Source organism: Meles meles, chromosome 5 (genome assembly GCF_922984935.1).
Source record: "Meles meles chromosome 5, mMelMel3.1 paternal haplotype, whole genome shotgun sequence".
In the NCBI taxonomy this organism is placed as follows: Eukaryota; Metazoa; Chordata; class Mammalia; order Carnivora; family Mustelidae; genus Meles; species Meles meles.
Genome location: NC_060070.1, coordinates 78788324 through 78807939, shown reverse-complemented (window position 1 = coordinate 78807939; position 19616 = coordinate 78788324). Strand labels below are relative to the sequence as shown.

General features: G+C 36.2%; 1 protein-coding gene across 1 annotated transcript in view; it reads right to left on the bottom strand.

Annotated features, from left to right (window-relative positions):
• TRDN (triadin) overlaps positions 1–19616 on the bottom strand; it is a 384176-nt gene that overhangs the window by 280598 nt on the left and 83962 nt on the right. Inside the window, exon 5 of the mRNA XM_046006499.1 lies at positions 11871–11930. Coding sequence (XP_045862455.1) covers positions 11871–11930 — 60 coding nt within the window. The remainder of the gene's footprint in view (positions 1–11870; positions 11931–19616) is intronic.

Sequence of the window (19616 nt, the reverse complement as noted above, 5' to 3'; positions counted from 1 at the left end):
CATTTAATAGTCCTTTTAGGTGTTTCTGAGTTACTAAGGTCAATATAAATATCTCACAAAAGAAAGAGAGGACCTCAGCATTTACACATGACCACAGGTAGCTTATTTTGGTTCTTTTGGATTACTATTAATTAAGCTAAAAACCGAAGGAGAATCTTGGCAAAAACAAAGCCTCTTTTGAAAGTTCTCTAGGGGGAACCAAGTTTGCATGAGATAAACTGTGCTTCTGGAACCTGATTGGCAAGATCCCCAGGAGAACACCTAATCTGTGTGTCTGCTTCTGTGAAGGACCAGACCTCACCCACCTCGGACAGCTGGTTGTCCATTCCACTAAAGGATTTTTTGGCTGATGTGTGCACAGGCATAAATGGAGGAATTAATACAAAATTGAAAGAGCAAGGGGGCTGAATTCAGACTTAAATTAGCATATTAATGCCTCATTCCTGTCACCCTGGGGGAAAATCTGGTTCCTCACAGTCTAAGTTTTGATTTATAGACACAATCCTGTTTGCTGGAATTTCATTATCCCCCTCAGAAATGGTACCATAACACTGCTCAGTGAAACAGCTGGACCCAGGTGCTCTAGGGAGCTGTTCAAAATGGCAGACAGCCACTAAAGCTTCTTGGATGAAAACTTCAAACTTCGGCAAGACTGAGCTCAGACGCAAAATTTTAAAACTTCTTCTATCAAAACAATGCAACCACCAATAACTGCCTTAATAATTACTCTAAGATAAAAGAAAATGATTTGCCACAACAACCGCATTTGCTTGTGCACCTCCTCTTTGCTTAGAAACTACAACCAGAAGTTTTCATATGGAAGAAAAAAGTACCTTCCTTGTCATCAGCTCTGTTGGCAAGTTATATCTTAGCTAGGACACTTTTAGCTCAGGACAAAATAAGCTTGTTGCACCTGCTGGAGCTTAATTTGTTTCTCATCCTTATTTACAAGAAACAAAAGTCCCTTTGGTATACTGGTAATTAAAAACAAATGGAATCCACCAGTTGGAATGGCCCTGATGTTTGGCATTGGAGTTGGCATGGCCCTGCTGTTCCTGCACTTGCCCAGACTCTGACCTTTCTCTGACCAGAACATTCAGCTCAACTTAACTCTGCCGAAATCTCTCGCCCACCCCATGTGGTCCCTCTCCAGCACTCTGCAAGCTGTGTTCTGCGCTTTTATAGAGCTTGGCCCTGGCAGCCTGCCAGACAGGCCCTGTGTCCTTTTCTGAATGTACCAGAGCTCATAGTGAATCTGACCCGGAGTTTCTTATCAAGCAAACCTTCCCTAGGGGCAAACCAGTAGGCATTCAGGGCCAGGTTGGCTGAACTCTTCGCTGATCTGTTAGTAGTAGTTGGAAAAATTCGAAAGTTTGGTGTCAAAAATTTTTCAGTACTAATTTGCAGAGGTTTTAGCCAACACTAAACAAAATGTTCGATGTGCTTTTGGTTAGTATGTACACCTCTGTATGTTTTTATTTATTTATTTTTGTAACTAATCTGTAGACTTTCTAGTCTGTGCTAAGGCAAGATGAACTATACATTCTAAGCGATAATGACGAACTCAATAGAAGAGCACTCTTGAGGAGTAGAGAAACTTGTCGAAGATTATATTACTAATTCTTCCTAAGGGATTATTTTATGATTTTTACTTAAAATAAGCACACAATTTTAGAGCTGATAGGAACCTAGAAGATCCATTAGCCTGAACTTCTTTGTCCCTGGATAACAAAACACTGTCTCAAAAGAGTCCATGGCGGAAAAGCACAAGAGTATTGTGATCAGATTGCCAGATTACACTCTTCCTCCAAAGCTATGCTACCTTGTCCACGCAGGGCCTGTGCAGACCAGAAACTTGTTCTTACAACCAAAGTGTGCTGCTGGCTTCTCCAAGCATGTAATACACAATCCATCCTGGAATATACACTTCTTTTTCCACCATAAAATTACATTTGTTTATGTATTAATTTGCTGATTAGGCAAATTACCCAAATACATAAAGCTCATCTGATATATGCTCCAAGTCACAAGGTATATATTTAAATTCCAAAATACAGTTTTACTCTCGAATCTGATTGAATTGTATGGGTAATTTCCCCTTCAACTGGGGCTCCATTGCTATAGTCAGAACTATAATCACTTCCTCAAAAGTGAACAATTACTATGCAGGAAGTGATACATAGCTTTGTGCAGAGCCTTCTTGCCTCCAGATTTATCTTTCAGCGCCGGCAGAGAGAAAAAGAAAATATATTTGATACCTTAAAGAGTCCGTTATGTATGGCTGAGAGAGGGCAAAAGTAAAAGTTTATAAAATACAGGCTTCCTAAATTAGTCTGTGGTCTTTGAGAGCATTTTTTATAAGGGGCCAGGATCTTTAGATACATTTTAATGTTCTATCCTCTTTGGCTTTTGCTCATCATCTTCAGCAAAATCCTTTGCCAGCCTATGATTCCAGTCCAAAATGGTTTCCCAGAAACAATCCTAAACCAGTCAATCAGGATTATTATTCTAAATTACCCTTTTAAAAATGTTCTTATGACTCATGTGAGACTGTTACGCATTGAATTGCATAGTTTCGAAAGACGTGTTGAAGTCCTAATCTCCAGTGCCTCAGAATGTGACCTTAGTTGGAAATATAGTCTTTACAGAGGTAATCAGTTTAAAATGGAGTCATTACAGTGGTCTTTAATTCCATATGACTGATGTCCTTATGAAAAGGGGAAATTTGGACACAGACACAGATATGCACAAGGCAAAGAAACGGAGATGCAGAGAGAACACCATTTGAAGATGAAGGCAGAGATTAAAACGGTTCATCTATAAGTCAAATGTTGCCAGCCAACCAGCAGGAGCCAGGAGAAGCAAGAAATAGATTCTCTTTTACAGCTCTTTGAGGTAATCCATCCTGCTGAAATCTTAACGTTGGAGACAATATATAGGCTACTGTATTTTTCAATTGATGGTAACAAATAAATTTAATTTACCTCTATAACTGTGAGACAATAAATTTCTGTTATTTTAAGTCATCCAGTTTTTGATACTTTTTTTTGCTGGAGCCCTGTGAAACCAATACCAATATTAATCATGTGGGTTCTCTTGCGCTCTTCTAACCAAGTTCTCACCTGGTTCCTTGAAGACTGACCCTTGACCTAGCTCTTATGTCTTCCATTTTAGGTCCCAGAATGCACATCTAAATCTTCAGCCATACATTCCTCTAAAGTTTTATCAGAAAACTACAGTCAGACCTATTCAGCAACTGAGGCAGCTAGTTGTCTCCTCCAGGATATCTCTTTGTGGGGTACTCACCACAAGATAGTGTAATTGTGTGTTTGCTGTTTTAGATCTCTCACTGGACTAGGTCTTATACATCATTGATTTTTTAGTGCCCAATATGGTGTTTGGCACAAATTAAGTACTGTGAATAACTTAATGTGTATTTTGCCTAATGGCAGTGACCAGTTTTTTCATCTACAATAACTGCCTGTGAGGATAACCCCATTCACAGACTGGCCCACTTCAATGTTGACCACATGCCATTCATCAGCATACACTTCTGCCATGTGAACTTCTTCCCCACTCATAACGTCAGCTCTTCACCTGAACACTAAACAAGTCAGGCTGATGTAGCAAATACCTATTGTTTTGAATGCCTTAAAAAACTCTCCTTTTGTCTAGGAACCATCTTGGATAACGTTTTCCCATCTAGTTATATGTTTATCAAATGTGTTCCAATCTTTTCTGGTTTAATCTAGGAGTAAATTGACATGTTTAATGGTTAAATAAAAGCCTAAATGTTATCTGAAAAATAACAATAAAATTTGTAGCTGCAAAAAAACCCAAGGCAATATGCAATAAATAAAACTAAATGAAAGAAAAGCTAGAGAAAAATAAAAAATATATTAGTAATTATCTTTGGATAATTGGTTGTAGTTGTTTTTCTTTCTTTTTTGCATTTTCCAAATTGTCCAAATTAATCTGTATTACTTTAATCTATATTATTATGTTATAAATTTTATTGTGTTTCCTAATTACATGTTACAAATCGTTTTTGTTTTAATATGGAGTTCCAATCAAATTCTTCAACTGGTGCTGACCGAATAAATTTGACATTACAATAGCCCAATTAAAGCTGAATAATTATATACATTTGAAAATAAACATAGAAATGTCCAAGGAAAAAATTGTCAGTAGGAGTCAAGTCGAGATTAACAAAACAGGGAAAATGAATGCTTCATTAATTAGTTCATTCATTATTTCAATGTTTATTGAATGTGTTTCATGTGTTGGGTACTTTGCTAGATGTTAGAGTCACTTTTAATTTGATATAAGCACATAAATTCAGAGCTGGTAGAAATCTGGAAGACCATTGAACGTCAATCTCTTTGTTTATAAATAGGAAAACACAGAATCACAAAAGGAACTGTCAAAAATGACCTAGAATAAACATGAGGGCACACAAAACTCCTGCCTTGAAAGTCCATTTTTTTGAAAATCAAAGAGATGAACAGACTTGCCCAATGACTCCACAGGAAGGGGCTGCTGGCTAGAGAAAAGGGCTCATACAGAAGCCCAGAGCTGAGATGTCAGTGGAGCCTACTGCCGCCTAAGGCACAGGCAGTGTGGGTATGTCTGGGATGGGCTGGTGGGGCAGCAGGGGCCAAGTTGAGAACTGAGAGGGTTGAGGAGGAGGTTGCAGAGTAGGGAAGGTATGTGGGAAAGTACAAAAAGCTGGATTTTTGTATGGATATCAATGATCATATGAGGAAAGTCTTCTACAACATGGTAGAAAATGTGGCTTTTACCTCTAAAGTGCTATAATGGCAACAAATGGATTGAAGCCTGTGAGGGTCATGATTAGCATGAATTTAAGGGGTAATTCAGGGAAATCAGTTAAGAAATGACTGTCTCAGGGCTGCCTGGGTAGCTCTGTTGGTTGAGTAGCTGATGCTTGATCTCAGTTCAGGTCCAGATCTCAGGGTCATGCATTTAGGCCCTACCTTGGACTCCATGCTGGGCATGGATCCTATTTAATAAGAAAGAAAGAAAGAAAGAAAGAAAGAAAAAAAGAAAGAAAGAAAGAAAGAAAGAAAGAAAGAAAGAAAGAAAGAAAGAAAGAAAAGGAAGGAAGGGGGGTAGGGAGGAAGGACTACCCTAATCTAATTGAGAAATGATTGTGGAGAAGATAGCAGTGGAAGAAGAGAGGTGAGAAAAGGATAAATGATAGTAAAGAGGGAGTATGACAAGAGGCTGAACAGGACCACTCTTTGTTTTGAGGGAGACCAAGATGTCTATGGCAGGACTGTCAGTCAAATGTCTTCTGAAATGATGCATATTAAGTGTCTACTCCAGGAGTGATGAGAGAGAGTAGTGAAGACTATGTTAAATAGTTAGTGCAGGCCTCACCTATAGGCATCCAGTTGTACATTCTGTGTCCATCCATAGACTGTACTTGAACTCTAGGCCATGAGTTCAATTGACAGCAATTCTAACCCTGGCTCATCATTTCAATCATTAGAAAAGCTTGGCTCAAACCCTGTCCTCACCTCCCAAACATTAATGGTCCCAGAATGGAGTCTGAAATGGAGATATATATATATATATATGGCAGGCATGGTATACTTATTATATTATATTAAATATATTATATATTATGTTAAATATTATATATATGTATATTTTTTAAACTATCCAGATGATTCTAAAGTCCATCGAGTCCATATCACCCCTGGCAACAATGACTCCTCCTTCTGCAGCTTGAATAGCCTGGGTGGATAGAGATATCTATTATCATGACTAGTAATAGAGAGGGATGAAGACATTCTGTGCAATGGAACTTAACGTGGGCTTCAAATACACTGAGTGAAAGAAGTCTGTTAGTTATCTGTGTTAAGTCAGATGAGAGCTGTGTACAAGGGTCCAGAGACTTTTCACATTCTACTTCTTTAGTCTTCTCAAATATCAAAATTAATTAACCACTTGGGCTCTTAATTAATCGATGTTTTAGATGAAATGTGAAGAGATTATCCAATATAAAAATACTTGAGGTGTTCAGGTCATTCTCAAGTTTTTGATTTAAAGTACATGCACACTGAGTATGAATTTTTAATGAGTTTATATTATAATATCTTAAGGAAATTATGTCACTGTCTTGGCCACACATAAACGTTATCCTACTTCTAATATGACTAGACTCCTCACATATTCTCATCCAGAAAAAAACAAAAAGAAACAAATGAATAAATATCTGGCTTTCTAAAATAAACCAAAAATAATAGAATTATTCTGATTAGTTCTGGTCCCCTAAACAATGAAACCTGAATACTTCCTCCAACCCTGAGTTCCCTAATAATAATTTTACACCTAACTTTGGTTATGCTGATGGCTAAAGTTTTATAAAAACTCTTATGACAATGTTGCTACAATAAATTTGGTAAATTTTCCCATTCTGTGATTCCTACCCTTAAATACTTATATTTTGTATTTAGCTACCAGTCCTTTCTAGTACTCTTGTTAAAGAGTAGCTCAGTGGTATGGTTCTATAATGGCCCTTAAAAGTGCATCCATGTTTTAATCCCTGGAATCTGTGAATGTTACAATACATGACCAAAAAAAAAAAAAAAAAAAAAAAAACACCAAAAACAAAAAAAAAACAAAAAACCCAGCAATGTGATTAAATCGAGGATCTTGAGATAGGGAGATAAGCCTGGATTATCTATGGGATCCCTAAATGCAACCCCATGTATCTTTATAATAGGGAGTCAGAGGAAGATTTGAAGACAGGAAAGAAGGCACCGTGACCACAGTAGCAGAGACTGGAGTGATACACCCACAACCCAAGAAGTACAGCAGCCCTAGAAGCTGGAAGAGGCAAGGAACAGATTCTCTCCCAGAGCCGCTGAGGTAGTTCCACCCTGACGACAATTTGATTTGGACCCAGTGAAACTAACTTTAGATTTCTGGCCTCTAGAACTGTAAGATAATAAATTTCTATTGTTTTAAGACACCACATTTTTGGCAATTTGTTACAGCAACCACAGAAAACTAATACACCCATGACACGCTGTTTGGCATTTCTACCAAAAGAATAAGTACTGTCAGGTCTCATTTCTTATTTTGTTAAGTGTAGCAACAATGGCGAGGAGACTTAGAGGTGGATACATTTTATTAAGTATACCATGCCTGCTATGCAGGGAAGCCATCAAACAAGACAAGCCCAGGCTCTATGGAAGTACAAGCAGTGAAGTTGATAAGCAGATTACAAAATCCTAACCATGGCAGTTCAGAGAACAATTCAAGATTCTCCAGCTGTGAGAAAATTCTGCTATAGAGACTTAGACACAGTGGAACAAAAAAGAAGAAGGGAAATGAGATGAAAGGTACAGTGGGAAAGCCCTGTGTTCTTAAATTAGGGAAATCTGAGATTAAAATTTGGCTCTACAACTTAATAAACATCAGACATGGAGAAAAATCATTAAGTTCAGATAAAACCTCAGTTTTCCTAGTTTTAAATGGGATTATATCTACCATGTTGGATTCTTCCATGAAGATTAAGTGAAACATTAGAAAGCATAGATTAAGTACAGTATTTGTTTCGTAGTAAAGGCTTGTATGAGATTTTTAGGAAGGAAGGCACAAATACAGGGATAAAGTGACAATAAAGGTAGTTTAGTGTTGTGTCACAGAATCTTGGGATGACAGATCTTAAGTTCCTTCAGTCAATGCTCAGATGGATGTCAAGTGGTCCCAAATATAGGATGAGAAATAACGCAGATAAGAAATCCACAAGGGATTATCATTGACCTAATCACTAGTGATTAAGAAGACTAGTTAACTGACTGACAGTTACTGTTGAAATTAAAATTTGCCAAGAATTCTTTGAATGATTTCATAATCACTTAATCTTCACAATTGTATCATACCCATTTTACATATGAGAAAACAGAGGCAACAAAAATGAGTTAATTTGTCCCGGGTACACAGGCAGTAGTTCCTAAATTTGGATTCTGACTCAAACTGGTTGATCCAAGACATTTCTAAAAGTAGGATAAAATAATGGTGACATCCTTCTTTGTCAAAATCATACACTATGCTCCTAGCTTACTTATTGAATAAACATGTCTGAGTGTTTACCTTGAGACAGGGAAATAGTCTTTAACAACCATAACTCAGACCTTTTATTTATGACAAATAGCACTAGTTTCTAGAATTCCCTACAATGAATGTGTATCTTTTCTTCTAAAGCATATGTATATGTAGTTATTTATACCTATGAAGGATGCCCAAACTGTGGACTGCCAGATGAGACTCTGATCAATATTTCTTGTCATTTGACATGTGTCTCTGCATTCCACAATGATCATCCATTCATCTGAATTACTCATGGGCTGTGGTCTCTAGACTGCCTTACTCATCTCCATCTGGAAATTAGTTCTTAGAGGTTAGACAAAAATATATTCTAAAATATTTGGCTTTAAATATGAGTATATTCTGCAAAATCATTTTAAGCTATAAAATCTTGCATTAGAAACCATCACCTTGGAACGGAATGAGCATTCTTCCAGTTAACTTCTGCCACAACAAATATTCAGTGCCTACAACTCTTCTGGCATGATGGAATTCTCCCTACTCACCAGGGACATTTATATCAGCAACAACTCTGCGAATGGCATCTTGGTGATCCAAGAAAAGTTAAAATGTGGCTGTAAGTTTCTTTTAAACAAGTGTAATAGTCCACTGAATTGCTATATTAATTCAACTTAAGGTCACAAGCATGGACATTACTGTGATCATATTTATGAAATAAATTACAATTTCTTTTACGTAAATAAAAACAAAGGTTAAATAAAAGGTAAACATTAACTAACATGTCAGAGCTTATACCTTAAAACCAAAGTAAGTACTTATTACCAGATTAAGAATTAAAGGGTTCGCTCCTCAGTTCCATAAAACTGGTGTATTTCCCTTAAGAAAACCATCTGATAGGGGCGCCTGAGTGACTCAGTGGGTTAAAGCCTTTGCCTTCGGCTCAGGTCATGATCCCAGGGTCCTGGGATGGAGCCCCACATCGGGCTCTCTGCTCTGCAGGGAGCCTGCTTCCTCCTCTCTCTCTGCCTGCCTCTCTGCCTAGTTGTGATTTCTCTGTCAAATAAATAAAATATTAAAAAAAAACCATCTGATAAAATGAACAGATGGAAAAAATAGGAATAAAAGTTACATTAGCTTCATGAATTAAAATCATTTAAATTTAGGTGATAACTATAAAGTTATGAAAAGTGGGGATCAAAACTGATTCACTGACACTTTAAAAATGAATTAGCATTAGATAGTGTATTTATATGGAATGATTTTGGGGGGGGACACCTGGGTGGCTCATTCGGTTAAACATCTGCCTTCAGCTCAGGGCATGATCCCAGAGTCCTGGAATTGAGCCCCATGTTGGGCTCCCTGCTTGTGCTCTCTTTTGCTATCTCTCTCAAATAAAAAAAGAAAAATCTTTAAAAAAAAGATTTTGGAAATATATGTTCTCTGGGTCTATACATATTATGATTTTCTGTATTCCATTTGATGAGTAAGTTATCTACATGTGGAGTTCCAAAGCTTTTCAAAAGACTTCACACTCCTAAAACCTGTTCAAATACCATATGAATCCCTTAAAGGAGAAAAACAGAGAGAGAGAGAGAGAGCAAGAGAGAGCGAATAGAGTGTGATCTAGCTTCTATCACTACCAACATTTTTGTCTCCCCCAGCTTCACCAATACTCACCAGCGTTTTTATATTTTTCTTGTTTTTAGTTTTTACCGACTTCTCAGGCTCAAATATTTGTTGGCATGTCTATAACCATCACAGACAAATAATACCTTGGATATATTCTGTCCTATCTTGTAAGAGTTCAAATATTTTGATAAGAATTTAAATTCCTAAATATCCATCATATATAACCATGACTGATATGAAATGTAGCATATAGAAAACATATTCATCTACATGTGTGAATGGTTATAAAACCACATTTATTTTCACTGAACTACCTGGATATAAAAGCAGGCATTTATTCCACCTGGATGAGGAAACCAAGCAGTAAAATGGACTCTTTCATTCATATTGACACATTAAAAATAGGGAAAGAAGAAAGTACTTCTAAAGCTTGTTTAAGTCGTGAACAGTTGAAGCTCCGGTTTCTCTTTCTTGTGAAATAATCACTTTCCAAACTATATTTGGTCTATTCGGGGAATATATTCAGGTACTAATTTCTAACCCAGACTTTGAGAAATTTATTTTAAACTTCAGCCAAATTCACTGTTTTAATTATCCAAGACTCACTAGTTTAATAAGCCCACTCTACAGCCCACTGCTCAAAGTCTTTAACAGCAGGATTCTAATAGAGCCAGGTCCAAAATGCAAATGGTGCCATCTGCATCACCACATCCACTCCAGAAGCATTGCTATTAAATTAATAGTACAGTCTGCAAGATAAAACAGCAGAGACTCCAACCATGTGGAACAAGTTGAGTTTCTGTTTAACCTCCAGCAGATTGAAACACATAGCCAGTTCAGTCATGGCCAGCTTAGTTAATCCATACCCAAGAGCTGTGTCCAATTTCCCTGACCAAAGGAATTGGGGGCCAAAAAAAGGAAAGGGAACAGTAAGAAGACATTAGTTCCCTAAGTACAAATATAAATAGGTTTCAATTGAGTGAGTTTCACTGTCCCTGATTGTGTAAGGATTGGCTGATCAATCTGGCACAAACTCGAACATTAGGATTAAAAACATAATATCTGCAGAATGACTTAAACTCTTCACAAAAAGGAAGTACATCAAGTATATTAAAATGGCATTTTAATATATTCACATATTGATATAATTTAAGGCTAAGTAGAACTTCTGTTATTTGAAATCTTACTATTTGCAACTTTGGTCTTCATTGCAGGTGATTTTACATTAGTGAGTTTTGGCATAATAAGTATTAGACAAGATTCTATTTCTATCCAGAAAAAAATTATTTCAAATTCTGTCCGGAACAGATATTTGTGTGACATGGAATTATGAGGTTTTAATTTTTGCCCTGACTCACTTAAAAAGCATGCGAGGCTGATCATTTGGGGAATCCCGAGAATTATTTAGAAATATATCCCTTTGAAATCTCTTGCCTCCTATATGTTTCTTTCTTCTTTTTTATTAACACATAATGTATTATTTGTCTCAGGGTACAGGTCTGTGAATCATCAATCTTATTCCTATATGTTTCTTTAAAGTTTTATGACTACAAGGGCCACTTCTAGAAAAGAGATGCTTATAAAATGAGCGGGACAATGCTGGCCATTATTAATATGCCTCTAATGCAAGATTGCAGTTATTGGATTCAGTTGAGTTGAAAGGAATATTAATCATCATGTTGTCACTGTCCATGTACCCCTTGAGGCTATATACGAAAACTGTGGGGCCGTAGCAGTCTGTAGGGAGGCAATATAATGACTGTATTTCTGTTCCAATGATTTTAAAGGTACTGCATGGCATAAAAAATTCAAGGTTAAAAAAAATTGAACTCTGACTTATTACAGTAACATATCGAAGAAAAGTATTTACTAGTAAATCAACAATTATATTTGCAGTACTATCTTCGAAGGGAAAAACTGTTGTAAATAATTTAAACATTGTCACAGATTTTGAAGTCACTTTGATTCCAACAATTAAATATTACTTATATATTTATACCTGGAATTACCTGAGAAGTAAAGGTACTCATTTAAACACAATCAAAAATATTAAAACAAGGGAACACTCCACATGAAAATTTTCCTTTCTTTCATGTCAGTACCCAAAATATATATCCTAAATAAAAATAAGAATAAACACAAAATTAAACAGTTACCTTTAGTTAGTATTTTCCTTTCAGGTTTCTCCTGCTTTTCAGTCTTATCTTTGTGTATTTCTAGGAAAAATACAGAATTTATAATTTAAAAAACTATACTTGAAAATATACAAAATGTAAACTATTGCTATGATCTAAACTTTAAAATTCTACCATGAAGTCTAAATTTTTCCTAAATCAAAAAGTCATCGTAACATATTGCTAAATAAATCACTTGTTTATTGAAATAAGGAAAAAGTTGGATTTACCTCAAAATTAGTGTTATTTGAAAAAGCTTAAAAACTTACATAAATGGGGATATGTTGTCACCATTTTCAGTGCTAAAATTGATCACAAACTATAATTATGTTTTATTTCAATTACTCTCAATACAATTAAGAATCCTTAGTAAGAATGTCATTTAGATTAAGGAAGATTTCATTTTTACATATTAAATTAAGAATTTGTGAAATGAACTGTAACTACCTAATAGGAAATACATCTCAGAAGTATTGACTCTAAGCTATGTTTATAATCAGAATTTGGCATTGCATTTAACCAATAATTACTGCATGCAGATATGACACATTTCATGGAATAAGTCAGTTGTTACATTTTTTTCTAAATATCAGGTTTTAACAAATATATTTAATTTGCTGCTAGCTTCAGTATACATACATTGCCAAGGCTTGGAAAATGAAGTTAATTGTGAATTTGCAGTGAATTTGGATAGACCTAAATTAGATATTAGAGTTTACAAATATGATTACTACCTCTGAAAAGTGACTTAATCTTAATAGCATGGTTTTTCTTAGAAAAATGCTAACAAATTTTACTTATTTATTTATCACAACTTTATTTCACAGATGATTTGAGATGATGCTAATCACTGTACACATTTTAAATTCTCCATTTGTAAATACGAATTTGCATTTTTATAATTTTTCCAGAAGTCTAAAATCAAGACCACACATTGGAAATTCCTAAGTATCTTCGGAAAAGTCAGTGACTTTCACCTGCTAAGAAGGTAACCATCACTGTGAAAACTGCCTCCTTGCCTGCCCCATGAATCCCTCATCACACTATTTACAGGGCACTCCTGCACCCTTATCCCATCCCTGACTTTGATATGGCAATAGAGATACAAAAGACGTAAGGTACTTAATCAAATCTCTGATAAAATTTCTCCAAGTTTCAAAGAAAGATCTTCAAAACCCAGAGGAATCATTTTTTGGCTTCTATCATCATTTTTTTTTTTTAATCTCTTCTCCATAGGTCTCCGGATCCTGCTCCGTGTGTGTGTGTGTGTGTGTGTGTGTGTGTGTGTGTGTGTGTGTGTTTGCATGTGTTCCAGATATCTGATGGTAGTATCAAACCTTTCTGAGTTGGGTGAATCATTATTTGGGGGTTGGGTGGGCTGTTCTGTACAAGCTCTGGTACTTAGCAGCGTCCCTGGCCTCTACTTGTTAAATGCATGTAGCTCCTCCCCTAGTCATGACTATGAGAAATGTCTTTAGACATTGCCAAATGCCCCCTGTATGGCAAAAATGAGCCCCCAAGAAAATGCTCAGTTGGCTCACAACAGTATTTCTTTTGCTTATCCTGTGTTCTTGGTTTCTAAAGTACTCCTGAAATTATGAAACGAACATTGTCGCACTGTAAATTATCATATAGAGGTATATGTAAAGAAAATTTTTTTTTTTTTGGTTTTAAAGTTGATTTGTATTTTGGTTTTTTTTTTTGTTTGTTTGGAAGTTCAATTTTTTTTTCCATTTTATTTATTTTTTCAGCGTAACAGTATTCATTCTTTTTGCACAACACCCAGTGCTCCATGCAAAACGTGCCCTCCCCATTACCCACCACCTGTTCCCCCAACCTCCCACCCTTGACCCTTCAAAACCCTCAGGTTGCCCCAACCTCCCACCCCTGACCCTTCAAAACCATCTGTTTTTAAAGAAACATGCCCTATTTGCAAAGGCACTATAAAGTTGTATCTTATAGGCTATAGACAATAAAGCTAACATAAGCTTTGTTTAACACACACACACACACACACACACAGGATTTATATCTGAGGGCTCTTGGGTGGCTCAGTGGGTTAAAGCATCTGCCTTTGGCTCAGGTCATGATCCCAGGGTCCTGGGATCGAACCCTGCATAGTGCTCTCTGCTCAGCTGGGAGCCTGCTCCCCCACCCCCCATGCCTGCCTCTCTGCCTGCTTGTGAAAAAAATAGTAAAATCTTTAAAAAAAAAAGAATCTATACCTGTAGAACTATCTAAGAATATGAGATAACCACCCTAATCCCCTTCACTAGCTAGACCTATACTGCCCTAGGCAGTAGCCGCAGGATTTACGTGCATATTAAGGATATGATATGCAGCTCGTCCAAATTGAGATGTGCTGTAAGTCTAAGTGTATACTGGATTATGAAGATTTAGTATAAAAAAGAATGTAAAATATTTCATTAATATTTTATATTAATAACATTTTAGAATGATATGATTTTAGACATATTTAGTGTGATCATTTTATTTGTGTGACAACTTGGTTAGATCACTGTCCCAAGTCATTCAAATGAACACTAATCTAGGATTTGCTGTGAAGGTATTTTACAGAAATAATTAAAATCCCTAAACCATAGACTTTAAATAAGCAGATGATTCTGGATCATGAGGTTTCCCGTAGAGAGGAAAGAAATTCTGTCCGGGGATGAAAGCTTTCATCCCTGCCCATGGATTCAAGTTTGCCTGTGGTTCTCCCTGCCTGACGGCTGTCCTGTATATTCTGACTTGCTCAGCCAGTCCCCACAATCACATAGGTCAATTGCTTATAATGAATTTCTTAATACATAAATATATCTGCATCATCTTCTATTAGTACTCTTTTTCTGGTTGAGCCCTCACTGAGACCCTGATTAGGTTAAATAAGACACAGGATTAAAATTAATTTCATATTACTCTTTTTACATTTTAAATGTGTGGCTACTTGGAAATTTTAAGTTTCATATGTGGTCACATTATATGACTATTAGTGCTGGTTTAGTCCTAGGAGTGGGCAGATGACCTTTTTAAAACCCTAGGTCATCCACAGGGTTAAATCTTTCACAAATGAAAATGCAAATTCAAAATTTCCCTGTCTTACTTGCTCCCTTCTATTCAGAACAACAGAGGCTGTGGAGAAGATTGGTGCCTTGTATAACTCAAGGCAATAAAGCAAGTAACACGCCAGAGATTTAGAGGAATCTTTGGATATGCCAAGGGAGTCACCTTGAAGGGATAATTTCTCACTCCTCGTAAGGGTTGATTCTATTGCTGAAATGGGATGAAATTTTCTAAATTAAAAGCTTACATTATATGCTATATTCATTGCGAAACAAGAAGGCTTTGAAATCGTCATTTAGAATAATATTTTTCCTTTAGAGGTAGGCGCATGTGTGTGCATGCGTGTGTATGTGTCTGTGTGTATTCTGCAGACATCTGTTGGCCACTCAGAAGAGCAAAGCAGCAGTTCTACAGCTCCTACAGGAGAATCAGACCTGAGTTAGGACTTTCTGCAAGTTCAGGTGTGAAAGACCATCCTGGCTTGGTAATCCTATCAGAGCTTCCAAGCCTAACTTCTTGAGAAATTCACTGGATGGGGTGGTGGTTTGTGGTACTACACAACCCATGTTGGTCAATGGCTGTGTTTCCTGCAAGGAAGTTTGCAGATCAGAGAACAGACATAAGGAGCACAGCCAGAGCCACCTGGGCACCCTTTAGCTCTAGCTCGCTCTTTCTTTCTATGTATTTATTTATTTGACAGAGAGAGAAAAAGCACAACCAGGGGGAGTGGCAGACAGAGGCAGAGGGAGAGAGAGAGAGGGAAAAGCAGGCTCCCCGTGAGCGGGGAGCCCAATATGGAGGTCCATCCCAGGACCCTGAGATCACGACCTGAGCCAAAGGCAGACACTTAACTAACGGAGCCACCCAGGAGCCTCGCTCTAGCTCTTTTGTACACAGAAGCATCTTATCAGAAGGGAATGAGCTCTAGATTGTGACCAGAATTGAAATGAGCAGGAGTCCAAAGGACAAATCTCAACAGGATTGGAATCAAGAACACCACTCAAGAAAAGGCGGGGTAGGGGGTATGCATTGCCTCCACCATTTTCAAAACCCACGGGAGGGAGGTAACCCAGCAGAGGAAGGTGAATCTCAACATGTTGGCTATACTTCACAGTAAGTTTCCCTTAAGAAAAAATAAAAGTAAATTAAACTAAAGAATTAGACTGAAAAAATGGCAATGTATTTCTGAGTATTTGTTTTTTACTTTATGGTAAACGGAACTGACACAACACAGTTCTGTAATTCAGACCAATCTCAAGAATAAGGTACTAATATTTTATTTCCCTCATTCTGTACTTCAGCATCATATAAAGGACAGCCTCATTGCTTTTGGCAGATCTTCTTATATTTCTCACAAGGGGCAGCAAGGGTCATGGATTAGAATAAACACACATGCACACTCACAAAATAAAATCTTTACAACCCAGTGAAATATGATGACTTACACAGACATATTTTGATGGGAACATCATCAACTAATCTTTTAACTGATGATCCCTTGAAGACCATTAGTATTTCTATAGCAGCAAACGTAGATTATACAGCTAACCTTGTAAAGGCATACACATACCTGCATTTCTCTGCTGAGAGAAGACAAAAGAAATCTATGTCTTGTGATTCAAACTTAAGGATAAATTCTCTTTCTGCATGTTTTATTGCAACGTCGCATTTTCTTTGGGGATTGGATTCTATGACTAGCGGTATTGCCTGTGGCCATCAGATGCCTAAAGAATCCAGTGAAGCCTGAGCACATGAGCCACTTCTGTCTGCTTACACTTGAGCCAGGAAATGATAACCATTCGGGCTCCTGTCCAACTGAGTAACAATGTGCTACCAATTTAGACTTCAGAAGGATATTTTTCTCATAAGCAGATGATGTTTGATTTGTTCCTCTCAACTGCTCTTTCCAGCTAAGAACCATTTGTATAAGAATGTAAAATTAAATTTTAAAAGATTCAAGTCACTAAAAGATTCAAGTCACTAGAGCTTTATTGCTCTATGGTTTTCAACAAAGTTCCAAGAAAAATAAAATTTCCTATATTATATTTAAACTCGCATGTTTAATATTTTCCATAGACTGGTAAATAATTCCATCTTTCTGTAATAGGACAAAAATGTATACTTGCATAAAATTGCATTTAAGAACATGACACTCTTTAAGAACAGTTCACTTAAACCTACACAAGTCCTGGATACAAGGGACAAAGAAAGTCAAAGCAGGCACTGTTTACCTCCAAATGTATGTGCATTGCAATTAGATTAGCGTCCAATGCGTCTGAAGACATAGTAAGTCTCAGCACCAGATGCCAGTTGAAATCACAAGCCATTTTGGTAACTGGTAAACCTTAAAGATAGTTTTGTGACTATCTTTAGGCACAGAGGTCAAAGCATCTTGATCCTGGTGTGAGAACGCCCACAGGCCCTTAAGGATACAAGTTTATATTTGAATTTCGAGAATTGGAGATGGGAAAAATATCATGGAGAAAGAGTGACAACTCTTTCCTGACAATGTGTCAGGAGGCAAAAGGAAATTCCTTTTTCTACTGAGTTAATTGGTTACCTTGCCTAAGAAGAGTCAAGCATTACTCCACTGATGTTTACTGTGTTGGGTAAGGGCACTAAAAGATTTACAGAATGGGCAAGTTATTTCCACAGTATGTGGCAAGCATATTCCAAACTTTTTCACTACTCCTGATTTTCCTCTACTGCTACAGGGAAGTACGAATGAACATGAGACGTGGAAAAAAAATTAATGTCACCCTTTTTAGATTCTTACTTTTATTCATCTACCACTCTAAAACTAAAACCGTTTGAAGTCATTAGAAAACTTGATCACACTAGGCTTTAAATGCCTTTAAATATTTCTTTCATTTAAGGAACTCAGAGAATTTCAACTTTGGATTTTATGCTTTGTAATTCAGCGAAGATAACAAAGAAGTATACCCTCCTCGCTAGGCTGTTTTTCTAAAGTCCAAAACCAAATAAGCAATGAGGTTAGAGGCCAATGTCTCTGAAGACATGTGAAGTGCTGGGAAACAAGAAGTGTAGATATAATAATTTATTATGTTGCTGAAAATAAGTGAAAATTAGCAATATGTAGATTTTTCATTATTTCTGCATTGCAATGATCATTAAATGATTATTATAACAATTATATGAGAGATGTCATAAATCTATGCTATTCTAATAAAATTAAAATATGCATTTTGTTAGGAGAATTAGACATAGATAATTTGTTAACAGAACTATACAAAATATAGTTATCTCTGACATGTATTAAAATACAGCTTAGTATTTAAAATAATCGATGCTGGAATCCATCTACCCAACTGAAATCTGATTCCTTCACTTACTAGCTATACAACCTTCATTTCTTCAAAATGAGGTTCTTAATAATATCTCCCACATAGATTTACAGAAGGATTAAAATAAGTTAAAATGTAAAGAATTTAGAATAGCACCTGATTGTCAAGTAGCATCTTGTAAACATTGGTTATTATTATTATTATTACTTGTCTCTCTCACTAAATTCTAAATTTGATGAGGTCATGAGTTATGTCTTTTTTGTTCCACATTAAATTTTGAGTGTACAGCAATGATGACTATCATATACTAACCATTTGATAAATATATAATAAATTTTAAAAATAAATATTTAGGTAGGATTATGACTTACAAGCTCTTTCATAATATAGAACGTGATGATGGATCATATCTCACCTGTTCTTTATGAACCTACTCTCGATTTAAGTAGTAAAATAAGTATAGTTGAAAATTTTGAGAAAGTAAAATGTTGCATTTCTAATCATTTTTACCTGTTATTAGAAATCCTGGGTAAAGTTGCAGAATTTTACTATTTGTGGAAATAAAATAGTTTGTGAAAGTTATTCTGAAGCTGCAACACTTGTACAAAACACTTGTACAAAAATTAGATTTTTTTTATAACGTCTTTCTGAAACACTAAAAAGCTATATAATAATTGAAGTAAGGGTATTGAGTATTGTTATTTTTTTTTAAAGATTTGATTTATTTGACAGACAGAGATCACAAGTAGGCAGAGAGGCAGGCGGGGGGGGGGGGGAAGCAGGCTCCCTGCTGAGCAGAGAGCCCAATGCGGGGCTTGATCCCAGGACTCTGCGATCATGACCTGAGCCGAAAGCAGAGGCTTTAACCCACTGAGCCACCCAGGTTCCCCGTATTGTTATTTTTTTAAATAACAGTACTCAATACTAGCACTAAGACTAATTTTTAATACTAAAATAGTTTTTTAACACTTTGCCTTATTTCAAAACTTACTCATAGATGTTTATATAAAAAGTATTGAATATATTATACTTGTAATAAAATGTTGACAGTTAAATATCATGTCTATTTCATTAGAAAAAATTGGGAGCAAGATATGAAAATAGTACATGCAACTTAACATAGCTTAAAGGAAGGGGTCCAAAATTTCTATCCCCTTGGTTCTACATGTTAGATACTATTGAGGCTCTCTAATATTCCCTATTGAGGCTTATGGTATTTCAATGATCATCTTCATTCTTCTTTGTCTGATGGCATTTGAGTATATACTTATGGTATTTTATATGCAGAAATAATGAAATTTTGGCATCTGTTATACATATTTATGCTGGACACCTGAGAAGATAAATATAGATTTTAGTG